This window comes from Notechis scutatus, chromosome 5, assembly GCF_049901735.1.
Source record: "Notechis scutatus isolate UNSWTSFEM ecotype Mainland chromosome 5, rNotScu1.2, whole genome shotgun sequence".
NCBI lineage: Eukaryota > Metazoa > Chordata > Lepidosauria > Squamata > Elapidae > Notechis > Notechis scutatus.
This window is the reverse complement of record NC_142013.1, coordinates 79,377,922-79,401,579: the sequence shown is the minus strand read 5'-3', so window position 1 is coordinate 79,401,579 and position 23,658 is coordinate 79,377,922. Positions and strand designations below refer to the sequence as shown.

The 23,658-nt window shown below is 35.8% G+C and overlaps 1 protein-coding gene across 3 annotated transcripts in view; it reads right to left on the bottom strand.

The window, feature by feature from the left end:
• Positions 1-23,658, bottom strand: part of OCA2 (OCA2 melanosomal transmembrane protein) — a 193,017-nt gene that overhangs the window by 13,441 nt on the left and 155,918 nt on the right. For all 3 annotated transcript variants that reach the window (XM_087967115.1, XM_087967114.1, XM_087967116.1), the window contains one exon: positions 18,530-18,623. In XM_087967115.1, coding sequence (XP_087823241.1) covers positions 18,530-18,623 — 94 coding nt within the window. The remainder of the gene's footprint in view (positions 1-18,529; positions 18,624-23,658) is intronic.

Below are 23,658 nucleotides of genomic sequence, written 5' to 3'. Positions count from 1 at the left end.
CATCTGAATTTTGTTTTTCCTTGAAGACATTTCGCTTCTCATCCAAGAAGCTTCTTCAGTTCAACAAAAGCACCTTTGGGACAACCATGACCTGGATGACTGAGATTTTCCATAGACACCCCAACTCCACAATAGATTTTACTTAAAGACTCCAATTCCCACAGCATCCTTTGTATTAAGGTACAGTCTAACAGAAATAACCACACAATTTAAGTTAACTATTTCTACATATGCACACTGTACATTTAAGCTATAATTATGATGGAATCATACTTTTGAATAAAAGAATGACATTTAGGTTAAATAGATTTCTGTATAGAGTATGTCTGTCTCTGCATGACATACATTTTCCTATTCACACATACAGACCACCCACCTAGATAAATCTTTATTTTGTCTATTTGTGCATACTTAATTTGCATATATCAAAATTTAATATTATTACCATATTAAAGTCTATTGTATGATTTTTAGAGAAAAATACATGTGTATTATGTTCAGTGTTCACCCACTATTATAATCATTATATGTGACATTATATTGTTATATTGCACATATTCCAGCATAAACATTTTGATGACTTTTTAATGAGTCTTGATTTAACCAATTTTTCTAGAAATAACAGTTTCTGCAGTATTTCTGTTTATTAGGCAGATGGTCCAGTTACTTTTTTAAAAAGTATCATCTTACTTTAAATTATATTTAAACTTTTTAACAGAAATTCTTTTTGTCAACATTTAATTATTGCAGTCTTAATTTTAGATTAGTGATCTGAAATGATCTGCTTAGACTGATGGCCTTTTATCACATGCATCTAACCATGATATGAATGTGTACTGACTACTTCTTTATTCTATCTCAACCTCTGATAATGCCTTCATCCTCACCTCAGCTATGGCTAGTGATTTAAATTACCTGTTCTGATTTTCCATTGAGGATAATCTGCCACACTTCCCATTTCATATTGTTATTGGCAGAGTCCTGTATATAATGCTATACAAAGATCTGCATGGGATGGGATGAGCCAGTTATGCATTAATCAGATTAGGCCACCTGTCTTATTTTCTGAGAAGTCCTTGACACCTCACAAAAGACGCCTTATCTATGGGCCTTCACTGTGCAGCCACACCCTACACCCAACTTATCAGTTGTCTCAAGACCAGTAACATGTGTCTAACCACTTGTCGAAATCATCCACAAATCACAACAGTTCTGGGATTAGTGGATGGGTTTTTTTTCTTACAGATGATTAACATAGAAGTTTAGCTGTCTGTTTTCCACTAATTAGTGATACTGAGAAAAGATAAAGGCAGCTTAACCCAGTGCTTTGCTTAATGTGCCCCACACACCCTATGCCAGTACCAATCCAGAACAAATGATATCAGGCAGAATGGCAATTGGTAGAGGAGACTACAAATATGCTGTCACCAGCTGCCTCAAAGAAGCCTATAAACTGCTTTAATTAAGTAGTAGGGAAAAGCTCATAGTAAAGAAATATTACCAAAACCTGTTTTATAATTAACTTAGATATATTTAAATCTCAAGACTACAGTTTTTCTTAAAGCTTGATATAATTAATATAATAGACTAACCATATATTCATCTTCTAAGAAAGAGTCCCACACAAGGCTGTGATGTTCAAGAATTATGCCCCCACAATTGGAACTTTCTTACTGATCCCATTTGCTCCTGAATCTTTCCCAAACATACACTAAATACTTCTGACAAATAGAAGGAGCTGTATAAATTTAGCTTTGAGAAACGCCAACTGTTGGGGAAGTTGATAATTCTCTCTCTCTCTCTTCTCTCTCTCTCTCTCTCTCTCTGTCTATCTATCTATCTATCTATCTATCTATGTGTGTGTGTGTGTGTGTGTGTGTGTGTATATACATATATAATATGTATATTATATTATATTATATTATATTATATTATATTATATTATATTATATTATATTATATTATATTATATTATATTATATTATATTATATTATATTATATTATATTATATTATATTATATTATAATTATATTATTATAGATATATAATATTATATTATATATAGATATTTATTCCCAATATATATGAAATAATATCATATAAAAATCAAGACTAGGTCTCTCTTTACACAGAGAAAATATGAACTAGTGGGTTTCAGTTATGGAAGACATATTGCAATTGACTATTAAAGCACATATATTCCTAAAACTGAGCAATTCAACAATGGACTTGATTAATAAATTGCTGGACTTCCCTTCAATATATGTGTTCAGATGGTGGCCAGTCAGCCATGTATCTATGATACTTTCATCTATATTCCTACATTGAGCAGGGATTGAACTCAATTGCCTCAATATCCTCTTTCAATAATTCTGTTAGTCTATCCTATGATTGTACAATGAAATCATTCTCTTTAACAAACAATTCAAATGCATACTGACAAAGATGAGAGTCAAATATTGCTAGAGAATAATAGACTGTTGAATAGACAAATGGTCAGATAGGAGCAGGTACAGGGGCCTATCCCTAACATATATTTGAATGTGAGATGCTACAATTTAGGAGCCTACAAATCTCTCCAGAATGAAGAGATTTCACAGGAACAAGCAATAAATAAATGCACGTAAATACTGACATTTTAATTTGTTGACCTACTCAATAATAATTGGACAAAAGCTCAGGAAGACAGTGTTTAAAATTTAAGCAACTACTAAGTTCAGCTGGATCCAGCATATACTGTGTTTCCCTGAAAATACATGCAAGACCCTATTTTACACTTTTTTTGGCACCAGGTCTTATTTTGGGGGGAAGTCATCCACTGACTAAACTCACTTGTATGCGTTGCCCCTGGCCTCCTTTTCGCTGTCAGAGGCCTTCAGGAACTTCTTCTGCAGCCAGCAAGGCTTTCCTGAAGGCCTTTGCACAGGCCTTCAGGAAGCCTTGCCAGACTTGCCAGCTGCAGAAGAAATGGGCTAGCAAGGCAGGTGTTGGGGTGTACGAGGCCTGGCTACAACTGTCCAAAGGTAAGTAGTAGGGCAGCTCCACCCCTCCCATCCCCACCCTAGCTTAATTTTTACCCGTGCACTCTGGAGTGAGTGGCATCTTAATTGGGGCTTATTTTGGGGGTAGGGCTTATATTGGGTGCACGTGTAAAAAATCAAGCTAGGGCTTACTTTCAGGGTAGGTCGTATTTTTGAGGAAACAGGGTATTTCCTCTTCTTCATCTTACACCTCACCTTGTGGGCTGGGGCACAGCAAGAACTCAACTGCAAATGTTCAACCTGCCAGAAAGGAAAAAAATGCAACTCCCAGAAATAAGGGAGATTGGACACTAATAAGCTTACAAGAATTTTGTTGATTATGGTGATGTTCCTATGATTGACTTGGATATTTTAAAAAAGTATTCAGGATATTAATAAGGTTTATACAGCAAATCTCTGCCAAAATTAATAAATAAATTTTCAAAATGTATGTAAACTGAAGCAATTTCTCTTATTACCGTGTTTCTCACATAATAAGACCGGGCCTTATTTTTTTTGACCCCCGAAAAAATGACTAGGCCGTCTTTTGGGGGGTGACTTAATTCCCCTCCCTTGCATCCTCGTGTGGGCAGGCAGTGACAGCTTGGATGTTCGGGAGACCTTCCGCCACCGTTGCTTTCCCTTCTCCCTTGGTGCCGCGGCATTAGATCAATGCCGCAGCATTTGGCGCAGCCACGTGCGGCCAGTCAGGGCTCTGCCTTGGTGAGAGCTCTGCTGCCGGGAAGGAGAGCCCGCCTGTCAGCTGCGCTGGGTGCCCCAGGCAGAGCGCGAAGAGCTTCACCTGGGGTGCCCAGCGCAGCTGACAGGTGGGCCCTCCTTCCCGGCGACAGAGATTGCCTCCCTGCCGGACCCTCCGCTCATCCCACCAGGGCTGTGCCGGAGCCGTGTGGGCTGGGCAGAGACGGGAAAGCGAGCCACGGGTGTTTCCTGGCTCTGCCCAGGCTGCACGGTTCCGGCGCGGCCCTGGCGGGATGAGCGGAGATTTTTAAAATAATTCGCTTTACCTTCAAAGGCAAAGGGAAGGTGGCGACAGGAGCGCCTGAAGCCAAGTGTCTCCTCAGGCTCCGGTTGCAGGGGGGAGCCCTGACTGGCCACACATGGCTGCGCCAAACGCTGCGGCGTTGCTCTAATGCCACGACAGCAAGGGAGAAGGGAAAGCAACGGTGTGAAGTGCCCCACCAACGCAGGCAGCACCATATCCGGGCATGCAACAAAGTACTTCCTAACGGCAAGCCCCCCCCTGCCATTCCCCCCCCATTTCACATGTTTAATATGGGCCTTAATTTGGGGGGAGGGGCTTAATTTGATTTTATGCCATTAAATCATGCTGGGGCTTCCTATTGGTGGAGGCGTATTGTTGGAGAAACACAGTATTCAGAGCTCATCCTACTCCAGTATTGTCTGGGGGGGAAAGTTCAGGTTCTTGTTTATTTTATAAAATAGTCTCTTTTTTCAGATCAAAGAATTGTTATTTGCATTTCCCTAGTGCAGAGTCAAAAAGAGGAAAATGCCATAGAGGCTCCATAGAAATCATTAGCTTTATGAATCTTATTATTCTCAAGTTCCCAAATCATTCCTGAATGGCCTGGGTGCCAAATTCTGTCAGCTGGAGTCAATATACTAGATATTAAGATGCAGAATGGCAAGTTAAAGTAAGGAAAGCACATTTCATTTGCAGAAACATTAATCATCTATTAGATCTTTTGAAGTGCACTTTCCTTCAAAACCAGCTTTGTTAACAAGATGAATTAGGACTGTCAATGAATTAAGAAATAAGATCTCTTCTTTGCCAGATGGACCTTTTAAAATATGTTAGACAACTTGACATTCAAACAGAAACTGAGGAAAACCAAAAAAAAAAGACTAGTTGTGCATTTTAATATTCAATATCTGAGTGGACCAGGCCACACAGAGAAGCTTGACAAGGTGATGCCACCTGAACTGCCTCTCTTAGAGCCAAGAATGAAAAATGCTTAATACCTGCAAGACTGAAGAAACCTATTTCACCCTTTGAAGCCTCTAAGGCAGAAGTCCCCAATCCCGGGCTGCAGACCATTGGGAACTGCGCAAGCAGCAGGTGAGACTGTGGTGCTTTACTTGTGCAGGCAGTGGCAGATTAAGGCTCACATAAGCACTGACAAATCTTGGTGCCCCCCCACCCTTGTACATACTGTACAAATGAAGCTATATTCTCAACTTTGTGGTGCTCCCTTTGGGCCACGTGCTTAGGCTGCTTAATAGTTAATACACCATTGTCCGCACATGCGGGTGTAGGCTACACACACAAAACCACCCCTTTCCAAACAGAGGTACTGGGTATTAGATGTTTTGAAGTTTTGAATCAGGGGGAATAAGGAACAGTCAATGTTAAATTAGTGAGTAAGGAAGCGTAAGCATGATTTTCTGTGCTTTCTTCAATACAATTCATCTTTTTATCAAGGTGCTTTACAAGGAACAAAAATTCACCAGGGTGCCACTCTTAGATCTCAATATTATTTGCAAGGTAAAAACTGTCACAGATCTGTAAATATTGCTCTGTTGTCAAACTACTGGACAAGAAGTACTAAACTGAGAATATAAGAAGCCAAATCAACTGATTATCAGAGACCTGAAAAAAACCCTTTGCTTTCATGTATATGATGTGAGGACTTCTAACACTTTGATTTTAATCTTGTTTAATTTCTTTTTTTTCTTTTTCTTTTCTTTTTCCCCCTATTGATTACACTGAAATTTACAACTGAAAGAATACTCTTATCTCAAGAAAATTGCTCCCGTGTTATAAAAGCAAGCAACTAGCCAGATACAGAAATTGGTCTTTCTGGTTTTCTCTTTAATCTCAGTTTAGGAACTTCTCATTCATCTTGAAACATTTGTGCTGTACCAAATTTAGAAAATGGCTTAGCTAAAAGAAAAGGCTTAAAATTCACAGGGAGAGTATTTTTTAGCAAAACCTTATGTCTGAAGCATTATTCCTGGGCACTAAGGGAGCTTTTGATGCATCTCCTATTGCATGGCAATGTAATTTATCAAATGTATGACAGATTTTCAGATCTGTATGAACACATAGCTATGTGTACATGAAAACAGATATTCTGTTTTGAACAAGTTCTATATGCCATGCAAGTTCATAAAGATATTGGCATATTTACAATACAGATTTAATTTGTTTTCAAATAGATTTCCCTAGTCACATCAAAAATTTTCAACTATTCTTAGTAGCTGCAGCTTGTACTAAAATATTTATTACTTAAGAATACACAAGAGCATAATCTGTCAGGAGATAAATCACACTTCTTCCTCCAACCCTACATATAAGACACAGAAAGATTAAGCAATTAAATCATAGATAAACCATAGATAAAATTGCTCATAGTGTATTATAGTAGTTCCAATCTTTGAAGGCTACAGAACAACGTTCACTTTCTTTCTTACCATATAAAGTTATTTTGAAAATCAAAGGAAAATATGACAAGATTAGATGTTGATGGGCAGTAACACTTTTCAAAATCCTATGCAGTAGCCAAGGAAACATTCTCCAGCTTTGTTTAGTGATTTAAAAGTGTGTTACAGTTACTAACAGAAATACGTGGTGCTTTTTGTGGAGAAAGATTTTTCCCTTCTCTTGTGTTTTTGGGATATAATACATGACAAAGTGACAAATGGATTCACATGAGTTCCAGTCAAGTGTTACAAAATTCTGTGATTACATCACTATATGAACAATGTAAGTAGATCCACCTCTCCATAACTGGGCTGTGAAATTATCTCCATGGTAATTAAATTTAAACTGAATATTTAGACCAGCCTGATATGACAAACCATTTGACAGGAGATAGTAAGGATTTTGTCTTATATAGGTTTCATTAGTAGAGGTTGGATGTTATTTATCAATATAATAGGTAGTGTTTGCTTAATGACCAATCACTTAATGATTCAAAGTGACAGCAGAGTCAAAAAAAGTTATGACAAGTTCTTGAACTTACAACTGCCCCTCCCCCCCTGAGCAATTGCATTTTGAGTGCTTGGACACAGGCTCCTACTTATGACCAGTTATGTTCCACAGTCACGTGATCACAATTTACAACATTTTTAAAATTTTCTGACAGAAAACAGCAAAAATTCCTATTGGATACGGTGAATTTGCTTAAGGACCACACAGTTCAATTAATGACTGCATGGTTCACTTAACAATCATGGTGACTCACTATACAGCTATTGTGAAAATAGTCATAAAATTAAGTTGCGTCACGGAATAACCAGCTCAGTGGCCACAATGACTTACAACCAAAATTTCAAAATTCCAATTATGGTCATCAAGTGAGGAGTATGTCTAATGTATTTCTCCATTACCAAGTAATTGAAATAGCCATGTCAATTTATTTTATATGGTGGATTATGCCCATCCTTTAGCTTAGTGTTTCTCCACCTTGGCAAATTTAAGACATGTGGACTTAAACTTCCAAAACTCCTATGCTAGATAGGGAATCCTTGGAGTTGAAGTCCCACACATTTTAAACTTGCCAAGGTTGAAAAAAACTGCTTCAGCCAAAAGATGACCAAGGCTGGGAAATTTCAAGCAACTATGGCATCTCTCTTACATTCCCTTCCACAAACCTTCTCCAAAGAAATAGGGAATTCTCTAGAACAGTGTTTCTTAACCTAGGCCAGAATTCTTGGCGTTGAAATCCACACACATCTTCAACTGGCTAAGATTGAGAAACACTGCTCTAGAAGAGACACAGAGAACTACAGCACAGCAGGCTATAGAAAGAAACCAAATAACTAAACATTGCCCTCATTCTATAAAATATTTAAAGGTAGTTGTGTTTTGCAATTATCTTTAATATTTTATAATCTGAAATAAGGGATATAAAAGAAACATCAGAAAGTGAAAATGCTGCTGTTGCTGACCTAATTTCAATATATAAAGAATTATTAGCCTGAGATAGTGAAGAAGTCAGCAGGAATTCTTATGAAATGTAGATACTAAAAATTTGGAAATCACACTCCAAAATTACTAGCTTCTGGAGTTAGGAATAAAAATAACTTGGAATATATAATTAATAAGAACGCTTTGTCTAAGTAAAATTACATGCAAAATGTACTTATAGAATAGTCTTTATTTATACATCTAACAATTCTGAGGATAACGAGATCAGAAACTCATCAGATGAAATAAGAACTAATAGAAATCAATTTAAAATGACATTGCTGTAGGTTTAAATAGTTTTAGATCAGAATATTACAAAGGTTTTTTTAATCTACATAATATTATGGTATTATCAAGTTCCTGCCTCTTGCTAACACACCAACTTCTGCTTATTCTTAAGCCCAACAAACATCTTCAACATGTCATCATATCAGTGTATATTACTATACATAATTTTAAAACTTGCTGCCTTATTGGTTAATAGATTAAAGACATTTTAAGTGATTTCATATATTTTGGTCAATATAGATATTTACAATGTATATATAATAGATTCCATTAGAAAGTATTAAATGTAGTGCATTATAGTAAAGACTACAGAATTACCCCATGATTTTTCGGCTATCTTCAAATGTCTTTAAAATATTTGATCGAGTGTAAAGTTGTTGTTTTTTTAATTAGAAATGGGATTTGAACACTTCATCAGCATAATTAATCAGTTATATTCAACAGCATTAGCAGTAATTAGCACTAATGGATTAAACGTGGATGTCTTTCAAATAAATGGAGCTAAAAAAGATGTCCTTTCTCATTATATATTTGATTTTATTATATACAGTATGTTTTAGCCCAGAAGATTAGGAAGAATATGAATACTGAAGGAGTTAATATAAAACAAAACATCAGTAATAAATATATTTACAGATGATATGCTCATTTGCTTAAACATCCAAATACAAATGTATCTTAATTGCAATTTTAATTAAGTTCCATGAAGTAATATATTTACAAGTTAGCTTTGATATATCTTCCACTGTGTTAATTAACATCCACAAACTATCATGGAAAGTAACAGCTTCAAAAGTAACCTAGCTCCATATTGATTCATATGCATGGAGATACTTAAAAATAACTACTTCAAAGTCTAGGCCAACTAAAAATATAATTTTAACTTTGCCCTGAAAGTCTTTTATTATTCTTACTGAGAACAATACTTACTGGTATAATGATTACATTTCTTATAATTTTCTGGTTTTGATATCATTTTATATTGCACACTTCTTGATTTCATATATGGCAAAAATGTTTTAATTTGATTACTTGAGGAATCAGCTCACCCCACTGGGACTGGCCCAATCCACCCATGCTGGCTTAGGAGACATGCTGCAGGCCTTGTCAGTCAAGCAATTGTGGCTGGTGGAGGCCAGAAGAGCCTTCTCTGCTATGGTTCCTGCCCTTTGGAACATCTGACCCTCCTGAGGTGAGATTGACTTCTACCCTCCTGACCTTCCACAAGAATCTGAAGACCTGGCTCTGCCAGATGGCTGGGGACCCAACAAGGAAGCATCACATTGGAGAAGATTGATGAATTAAGAGGAAATACGCCCCCACCAGTCCTGTCCCCTCCCTCTCCAAGGTTTTAACTATAATTTTCTTTTGATTGTGATTTCCATTTTTATTGTTTTAAAAATATTTATCTGTTAGGATTTTAATGCTTTAATGCTGTAAACTATCCATTTTTATACGAGATAGGTAGCAAATAAATTTAATAAATAAAAATAAAAATAACTAAATTAATACATAGGTGTTTTTTAAAACCTCTAGGTTTTAATACAATGGACATTCAGAAAAACTGAAACAGTATAAGCTTTTCAACTAAGACAATTTAAAACATCAGCAAATCAAATAATGTTCAGTGGCTACATATTGAATAAATATTGAATTTACTGCTGGCTAGGACAGTATAGTATACAGAGTATCTACCGTGTTAAATCCACATTTAAAACTTCTTTTCTGAAACTTGGAAAATATGGAAGCAACCCTTCATCCCCAATCTGTTCCTATTCTTTGATCCTACCTTTTTAAGCAAAAGGACGTATTTGTTATAAGAAATATAAGAAATGGGAAGATAAATGATCTTATAGAATTACAGATTGATTTAAATAGAAGCTCGGTACTGAATATCTAGCAAAAGATATCAGATATCAGATAATCAGCTATCAACCTAGTTTCAAAGGAATCAAGATCAACCATTGCTTCTCCATTTACATAGATTATTTTTAATTTTTTTAGAAATATTTTCTTTTTTAGTTTGTAGATTGTAGAAAAATTCTAAAAATAATTGATCTTGTCAATTAAAAGTATCGACAAAAATAGAATATTGTACAATTACTTTAATTAAAATATATCTTATTAATGTTTTATTATATTACATTATCATATAATATATTATATTCATTTTATATTACACATCACATATTATCCTGCAACAAATTTAGGATTGTGATCTGAAATTTGATTTTGTCTAATCTTCAAGTTCAATTCCAAATATCAAGCAAGCTGTTAAGAATTAATCATTAAAATATTCCATTGACAATATTACAATTCATTCAAATTATAACATTTTATTGTTCTTTAGAATGGGTTGGCAGGTTGACAGATACAATTCTAGCCAGATAGGTATCCATTTCATTGTAATTAGTCTGCATTTTTAGTCATAATATCATGGAGTACTTTATCAAAAGCTTTGCTGAAATCAAGATATATGATGCCTACAGAATTCTAATTATCTGTTAATGGTTATCCATTTTTTAAAAAATTAATGCCACTCTGATAAAACTATTCTTCATCAACATTTGCAAAATTTTATGGATCTCTACATTGTTCTTAGGATGCTTACAGATTGCCTTATGATCTGTTCTAAAATTTTCCCAGAGTTCAGAGACAGAAAGTCCATCTTTGTATGAATCCACAGTATGTGAAGTTGGCTGAAAGGACCTGGAGTTTCTTTATTCCATTTGGCAATCCTTTTGTGTCAAATGCAATAAGAATTGTCAGTATAAGCAGACACACTAGCTGCTGAAACCAGCAGGATTGTAAGGAAAATATGTTGGGTAGTCAGGACAGTGGTGGGATTAAAAAAAAAATACTGTCAGTTCTGTGGGCATGGCTTGGTGGGCATGGCGTGGCTTGGTGAGCATGGCTTGGTGGGCATGGCAGGGGAAGGATACTGCAAAAGCTCCATTCCCTCCCCACTCCTGGGGGAAGGATACTTTAAAATCTCCATTCCCTCCCCACTTCTGGGGGAAGGTTACTGCAAAATCCCCATTCCCTCCCCATCCCAGTAACCTGATTTCCAGCTCTGTTCTCCTGTGCAGGGCAACAAAAGAAAACCCAGCCAATCAGCTGGGACTCAGGAGGCAGAGAATAGATGAGGGTGGGGCCAGTCTCAGAGGGTATTTGCTGGTTCTCTGAACTACTCAAAATTTCCACTATTGGTTCTCCAGAATTGGTCAGAACCTTCTGAATATTACCTCAGGGTCAGGATTTCTCTCTTATGTTGGGGGGGGGGGCAGGGAGGAGTTGCCCAGCTTCTACATAAGGCTTAAAATCAAGTTAATATGCCACATGGCCAACCTATAGGAACCTCTATTAACTAGATAGCAAGTAATGTGCAGGAAATCCATTTTTTCTTTTCTTGTCTTCTCATAGGAATGTCCTTAATACAAAAGCAATGCTTCTTCCTGAATAGCCAACATCCAGTCATGCATATACTGAATAGTTGGGGAATAGCATTATTTACGGAACCTCCTTTCAGGTTTGATAAATGGTGGCTTAACTTGAATTTGAATAGAACTTATTATTTTCTGAAACCGGTGTATTAACCATTCCCAAGTTTCCAAGTTTAGGTCCTCCAAGTTAGCATAATGTAATCTCTTGCCTGCAGTAGTGAGAAAAAGAAGAATCTATTTGGATTAGAATTTCTCCTTGCCTTTGTGCAGAGGTTGAATTTAAATAGCATGTCATCCTAAACTCTGTCATCTGCCTCATTTCTAAAGTCCTACCAATGTTATCAAGACGTTACAATATTTTTGCTTGCCAGTTTAAATCTGAATGGATGGACAGATTGAGTTACATAAAGGTAGCCAAATTTTGTGTGGTGGCTTATAGGTTCAGAAAAAAAAAAGTTTGATTGCTGTTTCTTGATATAAAAAGTACTACTTTCTTTTTAATTGTGAAACTAAGATCAGTCTGTTTTGTGATTTAGGTCTGAGGCTTTTTGTTAATTTGAGTCACCTTCTCAATGTGATCATACAGTGCAGCATGTATCTGAATTATAATTGACCAAAACAAATAGAGCCATCTGGCTGCAAGGGAGTCATATAATGAAAGCAGGGTTGTGCCCTTGGAAAGCAAATATCATCCTTTCTTAAATGCATAACGCAAATGAAAATTATGAAACTTGCATCACAAAGATATGACATCATTTTTGGACCTTTTGACCTTTGAATATCAAATGGCCAATCAACTAGAAATTGACTAGAGTCTATTGAGGAGTAGCCACAGGAAGAGTACTCTCAAATTAAATAGGAACAAAAACATGGATGGTTCTGCCATGCTTTTCTGCTACTAATTTTAATTGTACACATTGGAAGGCATGCATGATCCTGTGCAGGATATTTGAAAACCAGTTGTAAATACTCCATTTTAGATAAGGCTTCCTACTTGACAGGGTAGAATTTTAGTACTAGTTTGAAGGGTGTGAAGATGCAAGCAAGCTCACTTGATCAATGGTGCTCAAATCCCACAGTTAGCAGCTGGCTGAGTTATGGTATCAGGTGCATCTTCTTTCTTTACTGATTATTGCCAATGCAATAAGAGTATCGTTGTCCAATTTTGACAATCCTTGGTCATCCTTGCAAAACTCTCTCTCCATACTCCACATCTTCAGCATCCAGAGCTTGGTGAAGAGAAAATCCCAATGACCAGCAATAAAACCAGCTTGGTCTAGAGGTTAAGGCACTAAGCTAGAAAACAGGAGGCCATGGGTTCAAATCCCACCTTAGCCATGAAAACCAGCTGGGTGACTAGTCTTAGGGTGTCTGTCTCACCCTAACCCTAACCTATCTCTGTTACTGTGGGGGAAATAGGAGAAGGAAGAAGTGTTCAGTTATTTGTAAACATAATAAAGATGGAATATAAATAAATAATAATTAAAATATTCTATCTAGGATACTATGCTGCTTCTGATAAATGCTATGAATGATTAGTTTCTGATTCCTTCTCAAAATACCTACTGGTTCATAATATACCATGATCTTGCTTTTCTTCTTGCAGATGTTTCACTAGCAGTCTATATAGGATTGTCAGTATATGAGGAAGTGTAATTTGCTGGCTGTATATATGAGGTAGATTTGTCCTGCCAACTGTGATTGTTTTTTTTTCTTTTTCTTTTTTGATTGCTCTTTGAGTAGATTATTATTTCTTCCTTGACTGTTTCATTTCTCTGAATATCAGTTAATAGGTGTGTAATGGCAAAGTATTGTTTAGGGCAGGGGTTCCCAACTCCCAGTCCATGGATGGCACTAGGCAGGGTGAGATTAAAATTTGTAGGTGTGGCTTGGTGGTCATGTGATTGGGTGAGCTTGGGTTGCTGACTATGCGTGGCTTGGTGGTCACATGACTGGCTGGGCATGGCTTGTATGTAAATATTGTAAATATTTGTATAAATATTGAATGTTTTATTTTAAAAAAGAGCAACTTCTACCCAAAACCAGGCAAAGCAGGCAGGCAGATTAAGTTGCTTGCAGAATCACAGATTCACTTACAGATCTACCTTTCTGCAATCTGCTGCCTGAGTCTGCACTGAAAAATAGAAGCTTCAGTCCTAAGGAAGGTTCAATTCTGCTCTCAAGCTACTTCTCTCCCCCCCAACCCCCCGAATACCACCCCTGACTGGGCCTCAGAGAAGCCTCCTGGGCAAAGGCAAAGCAGTACAACGGTGATTTAGATAAGTTAGAAAGCAAGAAATCCCACGATTTCCTGTTTTCAGGCTAATCAAAATTGTGCAGCACAGCTGATAGTCGGAACAGCTGATCATCGGGAGGGAGGAAAAATAGCAACTTAACAAAATTTAGGCGAAGGTACAATGGAGGCAAGTTGGATGGGCGCATGCAAGATAAGATGTGACTGGGCAGGGAGGGGAGGGCAGGGGCCAGCCAGTGACACGATTTGCCAGTTCTCTGAACTACGCAGAATCCTAACAACTGGTCTATAGAACCATTCTACCAGTCCAAACAGGTAGAATCCCACCCCTGGCACCAGGCCATGACATGCCAGAAACTGGGCCACACAAACAAGTGAAGCCCTATCTGCAGTATGCAGGCACCATGCAAAACCATGCCCCTCCAATCTGTGGAAAAGCCTCTCTCCATGGAACCAATCCCTGGTGCCCAAAAGGTTGGGGGACACTGGTTTGCCCTTTTCCTTCACCTTCAACCAATCCCTGGTGCCCAAAAGGTTGGGGAACGTTATTTGCCCTTTTCCTTCACCTTAGATACTTTTAAAAAAAACTTACATCAATGAGCCTGCTAATGACTGATTTATGGGGTCCTTGGTGATCTCTTTCTTACAGATGTTTCTAGGAAACATCATCAGTATTAGAAGGGAGTGAGAGTTGCACTCATTTTATATACTAGTGGCTTGCTCTGTCAATGTTAGTGGGAGTGGTCTTGGTGGCTGCATGATTAGACTGCTGTATACTGTTAGCTTATTTGCCTGCAATGGTAGTTCGTTGATTTGGGTATTGTTTACTTCTTGATTGTTGGTCTTTGTTGTAGATGATTCCTCTTTTTTCACCTGGGGCTGCTAGGTCTTTTTGTTTACTTAGGATGTTTTGGAGCGCTTTAGCTGATTTATGTGTTACACTGATGCCATATGGTTGTAATAGTAGCTTGGTGCTTTTGGGCTGATTTGTCAGAGTGTCAAGCCTCTAGGACTTTATAAATCCCGTTTTAGATATAAGACTTCCTACTCGATAGAATAGTATCCACTATTACATGAATAGATATAAATTACTCTCAAGGCAATTCTAAATATCACAAAAATATCATGTTCAGTCTATATGTTTCTATCAAAAAATTAAAAATAACATAGTAATTGCAGCACTAATTAAATGCAAAATGTCATTATGTCAATTATATTTTCTCCTACAAAATAAGGAATAAACATTACAATGTTGCAATTCAGTGCAGAATAACCAAGTTATCTTCAGCATACTCCCTAGTCTAAAATAAAATGTCATTTTAGACGAAAATGTTCAGTTTAGAGGAAAAAGGCTATACCTTTAATTCAAGAAAAAGACAGCATACAGCAGTAATTCAGTTCACAATAATCTAATCAGGATGAATAAAGTGGTGAGTTTTTGTGAATAGAGGTGATTTTTTCTATGATGGAGGTTACATCTGTTGTTTTTTTTACAATTCTTTCTTGTTTTTCTTCAAAATTGGTTTTGGGGAAGATTTTAAGGACATGTGAAGGACTAAAGGATTTTGAGAACATGTAAAGGAAGAGAACAAGTCTGCCTCTAGAGTTTCTTTACATCACATTACATTCAACCCTTTGTTATTATAGTCTGGCACAAGTTTATGCAGAGTATTTATTCTTCTTTGGAGGGCAGGTGGTGGGGAAGTTATTCAAGGATTATTTTTTATTTACTTAACAAGTAATTAAAGAATGAAATACTGAAATAGTGATTGAGTACACTATACACTAAAGTACAACTTGCAAAAAATGAATATCTGCATAAAGATAAATGATAGACAGGCAGACAGGCAGGTGATTGATAGATGATTGATGCACAGGTATGGAATAGGTGGTGAATAGGATGTACCTGGCTGAATAATAGTAATTGTGAGAGGGATCTTGGAGTCCTAGTCACTTAAATATGAGCCAGCAACAGCTGCCAAAAAACCAATGAAGTCCTAGGCTGCATTAACAGAAGGACAGAATCAAGATCATGTGATGTTAGTGCCACTTTATAATGCCTCAGTAAGACCATACTTGGAATATTGCATCCAGTTCTGGTCATCATGATATAAAAAAAGATGTTGAAACTCTAGAAAGAGTGCAGAAAAGAGCAACAAAGATGATTAGAATACATATGAAGAACAGCTGCAGGAATTGGGTATATCTAGTTCAATGAAAAGAAGGATGAGTGTGATTGTGACACGATAACAGTGTTCCAATATCTAAGGGAGGAAGTCACAAAGAAGAGGGAGTCAAGCTATTCTCCAGAATACCTGAAAGAAGAACAAGAAGCATTGAATGGAAAGTAATCAAGGATAGAACCAACCTAAAAATAAAGAGAAATTTGCTGACAGAACAATTAATCAGTGGAATGGCTTGCCTTCAGAAGTTGTGGGTGCTCCATCACTGGAAGTTTTTAAGAAGAGATTGGATAACCACTTGTCTGAAATGGTATAGGATGAGCAGAGAGTAGGAGTAGAAGACCTCCAAGGTCACTTCCAACCCTGTTATTCTGTTATGCTACATAATACATTAAACCTGATAAGTAAATATTTTGACTTTTAAAAAAAATCTCTTTGTTATAGCAACAAGAGATTGAGTGGAAAGTATCTATTGTTAACCACAACAATATTTTCATAATGATTAGTAGTTTTCAATAGTCTTTACATAAAATGACATCAAATATTTCTAGGTACTGGTTTCCCACATGAGGATTTTTTAGTCGTGCTGAAAATATGCTATAACAGTGCATTAGATCAACATTTAAAACAACTTTATAACAACTTTCACTCATTATTTTTGAATCTGAACAAATAAATGAAATATTATTATTTCAGTCATCAATCACTAAGAATATAATCTGAACATTGTGCTTATAACTCATGGTGTTTCTTGAACATTAGGCCAAATTCAGTATAGTACAATCTATCTGTGGTTGAATGAAAATTGCCCTTCATTAAAAAAAAAATCCTCTACTTTATGTAGTTAATCAATTTTTATATCACTTTGAAATCTGTTCCTTGTGGTATGTGCTGTTAAGACAATAACTCATTGTAATTATGAGCATACTTATTAAGCATATAGAAAATGACATTATGTATTAAATTTTGCTAAGCAGTATCACTTACACCTCAATGAAAGTTAATTAACATTGTGAAGAGAACAGGGTGAGTTAGGATTGGTCAAATTTATCTTCTCATTGTATATATGTGCAAGAATATTTTTGTACAGGTTTTTTGGGGGAGGTAGGGTTATGCTTTTGTTTTATTTTATTTGCTTGTTTTACAGTTTTGTACTTTATTTTCTACTATAAAACAATATTATTTTTTAAAAAAGAATAACAACACTTTTAAAAACTTGGTTGGATTCAGATTGGTAATGTTTCCTACCCACCCTCAAATTGTCTGTAAACTATAGTAGCATAAAATGTGCTGACTTATTGCCAAAATCCTATCCTGCCACCACTGCAATGTTCCAGCTTGCTGGCAAATGATAGTATCTGGATGTATTGAGTTATTGTTTGCAGCAATTCTCATCTCCAGTCACACTCAGACAGCAAGAAAAGATCTACACCAAGCAATGCAAGGATGAGGCAGGCTAGCTCTTGTTTCTTTCTCTTCCCAGTATTTTTCCACAAGTTCAGACTCTGCTTTTTTTTTTTTTTGGATCAACCAAGTGATGACTTTACTCTAGCTCACATCACTAAATCAATGTAGACCAGGTATTCTGCTTAATATATTTTGTTGATGAGAAATGAGATGATTAAGAGAGCCTCCCAGGAAACAAAAAAATCAAAACCAGGAATTTCAGAACAGGGCGGGTGTTTATGATTATTTTTGTAGCATCAAATCAGTTGGGGCAAAAATGAGATAAGGGGAAAAAGAATATACAAAAGTCCTGGTGATGGGGAAAATTAAGACAGGAAGAAGGGACAAATAATGTGTTCAGGTGGCTTCAGCTCTGCTTCAGACTGTAGGCCCTCTATGTTCTTTCTATTTAATGTTATATTTGTAGAATGAATCAAACAGGTCATTCTTCCCCAACAAGCATGTGACAAACAGAACAGAGACTTTGGGTTGGCAGGGAAGACAGATGCTTAGCCTTGCCTCCAATTCTAGCCTTAGGAAGTGATTAAACAGGAAGATACCCAGGGGTTGGAAAGCTATGGAGTTTTGCTCAATGTGTTTGTCCAGCTGGAATCGGATACTCAGACAGATGTCTTCAGTCCAAGGCTAAACCAGCCAGCTCCTCACCACATAAAATACACATAAACTCAAAGGGCATACTTAATGAACCATTAGGTATTTTTCTGCTGACAGTTTTCTATGTTTCTATATACAAACTTGTTAAGAAATAATCAACAAAATGCATTTTTTTTGTTATTGAAATGGAGACCCATTTCATTAACTCTGTTTGTTATGCTGTCAATTATGTAGATTTCTCCATCATTTTGATTTTTTTTTTAAATTAGTGAATGATCTCTAAAATACAAAAATTCAAAACCAGAGGAGTGTCAGGTCTAAAACTTACCTGAAAAATTCCATGAAAGAAAAGCCATAGCCATGCTGTTCTGCAATACCTGCACAAACAACATTTGCAGAGGCTCCAATCAATGTCCCATTACCTGCAATTCAATAAATAACAAGTAAAACAATCGAGCAGATATTTGGGGGTCTTGCTACTTCTAGACTAAATGTAAGTGAGGAAAGGAGAGTCATCATTTCACATCCACCTGAAAAGAAATTGACAGAACAATAACTTCCCTGCCTATAAACAGTTGCACCTTTTCAAATGCAGCCTGTCTTTGTGCTCCTATTGTGAATGAGACAAGAGACAGTGAGAGAAAGAAAAAACGATGGCACTGTGTTGTTAAGATGAGGCATTCAAAGCAATTTGCTGATTATTTCTTTCAAATTCAGGAAAGTAACATTAAGATAAAATGAAAAGCATCGGAAAAAGGCATCACTATTGACAGGTGGAACAATGGAAACAGAGGGGAGTCCTTTATTTCCCTAGAAAGTTATGTAACAGTAGCACAATAAGTATCTTTAAAACATAAGATACCCATTGTATCTTATACAATGAGACTTTTAAACCTACAAACACACACATATGGGTACACATATGAATGGAAATCAGGAATTTATCCTTCTGCCACAAAATGGAAGAATGCTGAAAATTTAACAGGTTGCAATGTTTAACTCTATAATTTCCTTCCCTTCTTAGGTTAAGGACCTTCTCTTGAGAAAAATGCATACATGTAAAAATCATAGAATTTCTAAAGAATTTTTTAAAAATGTATGTATATGCAATATATTAGTGAAAGATAATTTCTAAATTAATGAAAAATAATAGTTTTCAATCTCTAAACTTCTGATGAGCTGTATCTAAATGTTGTTTCATCTTTTTAATAATAGATTGCAGTAAACTGAGAAAAATGTAATCTGAATTAAGGGGCAGGCCATGATTTTGACAAGAACAGAGAATATAATAAATTCACAGATGTGTCTGTTGTGATGTATGCAAAAAGGGTGGGCTTCATTGTTATGGCCATCACTTTGACTTTTAGATCCCCTCCCTGTAGACAACCCTGGAAACTTAGGAATTGTGGCATGAAATACAGCAAAAGCCTAGAAAGGTAAGCTGTGGCAATGTTTTCTAAAATGGAGAAACAGTGTGTGAACACAGAGATAAGCAATGGATTATCCATGGCGAACTATAACTGTGATAAGTCTGTGACAGTTTCAGAATGGGATTAGTCCCAACAGTAACTGAAAATCAATTACTGTACATCCAATTTGGTTTGGTTTTTCACATCCTGTTGTCACTGAGCAGAATTTGAGTGTTCTTCCTCTATAAACTGGAAAAAAGACACCTTAGAGCATTCTCTCCATTGTTTACTTAAGAAATTGAGACTCACTGAAGTAGAAAAACATTAGGTGTTTTGCACAACTAAAGCCTGTACAGTTCAGAATGTCAACATGGATTTTGTGTACATGTGTGAATAGGTCTTTATATTATAATGCTGAAGCTGTCAGAGAGCTATGACTGTGACTTAAAAAATGAAGCAAAAGACTATGTTCTTCAAATGTTAATTTCATCCCAATTTTCACACTCAGCATAACTATACCTGAACAGAAAGAAATGATACTTCTTTTGGATCATCCTTAAATCCTAGATTAAACCCTATTACATCTTTTAAAACCCCCTCACCTCTTTGTAATCTGTGCAGGCTTCAATCCCATTCACACACTCAATTTTGAAATCTTTGGATGTTTTTTCCAGTGTTTGAAATTATTCTCTAATTTTATTTCTCTGAGATCATTTTCTAAAGCCACTAACTGATCAAATGGATTTTACTTGACTGGGAATGGGGCTACAGTTGCGGATTTTGCTGTATTAACCAATCAAAGGCTGGAAAACACCCTTATATACTATTTCTTATACTTGGCTTCACATTTGTCAGACCATGGGGAAAAGAACCAGAACTTTCCAGACACAGACACTGTTCCTCTCCAAACCAGTGAGATTTCTTGTTACAGTGTTTTTCCAGTAAATAGTTTACACTGATTTCTATGCAGTGGCCTTAGTTTAACAAGCCATATAATCATATACTTTTACATGCAGCTTCATGAAAGCCTACTTCCCTTATTCAAAGAGGCATTCCTTATCACAACTTGCTCACTTGGTTAGAGAGCTAATTTCACTTTTAAGTTTGTTTTTAGACTAGAGAGGAGGAGTGAAAGAGAGGAAAACCATTATTCCTGAGCATTTTAGAATTCCAGAACTTTGATCAATCTTGCCTGACTGGTTCCTGTTCCTTCCAGATGTTTCAGTGGTTTCCACAAATTCACACATTCTGCAGATCTCTCTTCCTCATCTTGCCTGCTCTTCCTAATGTATACACCTGCCTTGTATATATTACTACAAGGCAGGTGTGCCTGGTCACAGGTGACTTAATTAGGCAATAAGATTATCAATGTCTACATGATTCTATGTACACACGTAGCACATAACCACACACAAAAAGCATAACACTAATTTGCTACATTCATGTTTACCAGGGTATCAAATCCTAGTTATAATGCTGAGTTCATGATGGCTTTCTCTGATTTCTTTAATACTTAAAGTACTACACATTTCTTGAGAGTTTATTAATACTATTATATCTATTTAGGTACTAGTAAAAAAAAATACCAATCAAAATAAAGCATAACACAATTTAATGACTAGAGACAATAAATACAATGGGAACAGTTTGACGGAGAAGAATAGGATTTTATACACAAGTGTGTATCTTTAACCCTAAATTAACTAGTCCCCATCAAATATAATGCCTTAAAACTGAATTACCAGTCCAAACAATGTTTGTCCAGGGAACTGGAGAGAAGTATTCACTTGTATACCATTCTATTCCAAATGACTTGTGTTAACAATGATAACAGTTCAACAGTTCAGCTGTTATCATTGTTAACACAAGTCATTTGGAATGGAATGGTATATAATATTCCAAATAACTTGTGCTAACAATGATAATAGTTGAAAACAATTCAATACAAACTTAGTGAGTTATTTAAATAATAATAATCATAACCTTCTGCCCCCAAGGAAGATGTAAACAGTCAAGTAAATGCAAATTCCCTCTGAAATAGTATACAGTCAAGTTTGCAAAGCTTTCTGAAGAATAGCGAAGTAGGGGCAGTCTGAACATCAGAAGAGATTATTCCAAAAGGTTGGAATAATGACCAAGAAAACCAGTTCCTCCCATAGACTCAGAGGGAAGAAATCCCAAGTACCCCTTATTAAGCTGAATACACAAGATGGACAAATTCACTTTGTGAGAGATTTCCCACGGTTGGAGTAATTTGCACCAGTTCTGCAGATTTATCATAACACAAACAATGTCGCCTTCATCTTTTGTCTATGTGGAGACACTTGATCCTTCTGATTTCATTTTTTGGTCAAGGTATGTTAACAAATGGCAACTATTCTTTGCTGAAATTGAACATCATTCGAAAATGCAACACAGTGCTGATTTTTATTGAGGCCAAAACAGGAAAGTTTCTTACAGGAAATCCATTGGGGTGGCTAAGTAATATGGCAATAATTTTGAATTCTTTAATATCTCTCTGTAAATCCCTTCCTTAGTTAGGTTTAGTCTACCAAATTGTCACTGTTACAGCTTCTGCATAGTCACTATTTGTAGAACAGCATAAAGATACATTAAAGAAATTACAGTTATAAATTCAATGTTGTTTTTATAAATTTCAGATAAACTCTTTGTGGAATTGCTTGCTTCACTAGTAACATTTGATGAAAGATTTATATTTCAAACTGAAATCTCACCAGTTAAACACTGAGTTATAATCTATCTAACAGAACACATTTTCAGAGGGATTAAATTTAATTACAAAGTCCCTTCTTAATAATAATTTTTATTAAAGTTTAAAAATAAAAGATAAAAACTAATGCAAACTAGGTAAAATACAAAAAGAAAAGAAAAAAAACATTAAAAGTACAAGAAGAAAATAGAAATGAGGGGAAAGGAAGAACAGAATAGAAATATGGGAAAAGAATATGTACTGATGTATATATGTGTGTGTGTGTATGTATATGTGTGTGTATATCTATCATACATACACACACACAAACAAAATTATATATATATAATTTGTTCCTTCTATTTTTAATTTCAATAACATATCACCTTCTCTAACATTTCAACCTAAAATGTCTTCATACCATACCCCATCTTTTATCTATAAATAATAAAGCCTTATTATTGAGTCTTAATCAGCAAAACTAATTCTGTTTTCACTTTATCATTATGGGGTACTGAGTGTAGATTAATGAAAAAATGAATTTCAACAACTGTAGAATCAGGCTGCTGCACAAAAAAAAATTGATAAAGTGAAAGGGATCTGAATACTTTCTGAATGCACTGTATAGAAATTTAACCCCATCATATAATGTCCCATATATTAATTTCTTATCATCTTATCGTATCTTTTCAGAAAGTCCTTCACAAATTTAACATTTTCCTTCAGTTTTAATACCATAGTTTATGACTTTTCAATTTACTTTAAAATAAATAAAATATGTTTATTGAAATTATTTAAATCTGTTGATTTAACTGAAAAAAAAACAGCTTCTTACCATATCTTATCTATAAACAAATCTTTAAAGCCTCAACATTCAACAACAGTAAGAGCCGTGGTGGTGTAGTGGTTAGAATGCTGTACTGCAGGCTAATTGCTGGCAGTTCGATTCTCACCGACTTAAGGTTGAATCAGCCTTCCATCCTTCTGAGGTTGGTAAAATGAGGACCCAGATTGTTGGGGGCAACAAGATGACTCTGTAAACCACTTAGAGAGGGCTGTAAAGCACTGTGAAGCAGTATATAAGTAAGTGCTATTGCTATTCAGTCCCAATCAAGAAAAACCCATTTAAAGATTCTGGGTGAGGAAAAAGCATTGTATATATTATAATCTTGGTCAAATAAGCAAGCCTTATAAATCCTGTTTTTACTTTTGATAGTCTTGATGTTTGTTCCTTTTAAGAAGTGTCTCAGAAAGCAATTTCTTTTTATTCTATCTTTATCATTCTTTATCTTTTCACAAAGTAATAAAATTAGAATGCCTTTTTGGGATTTTGAGAAT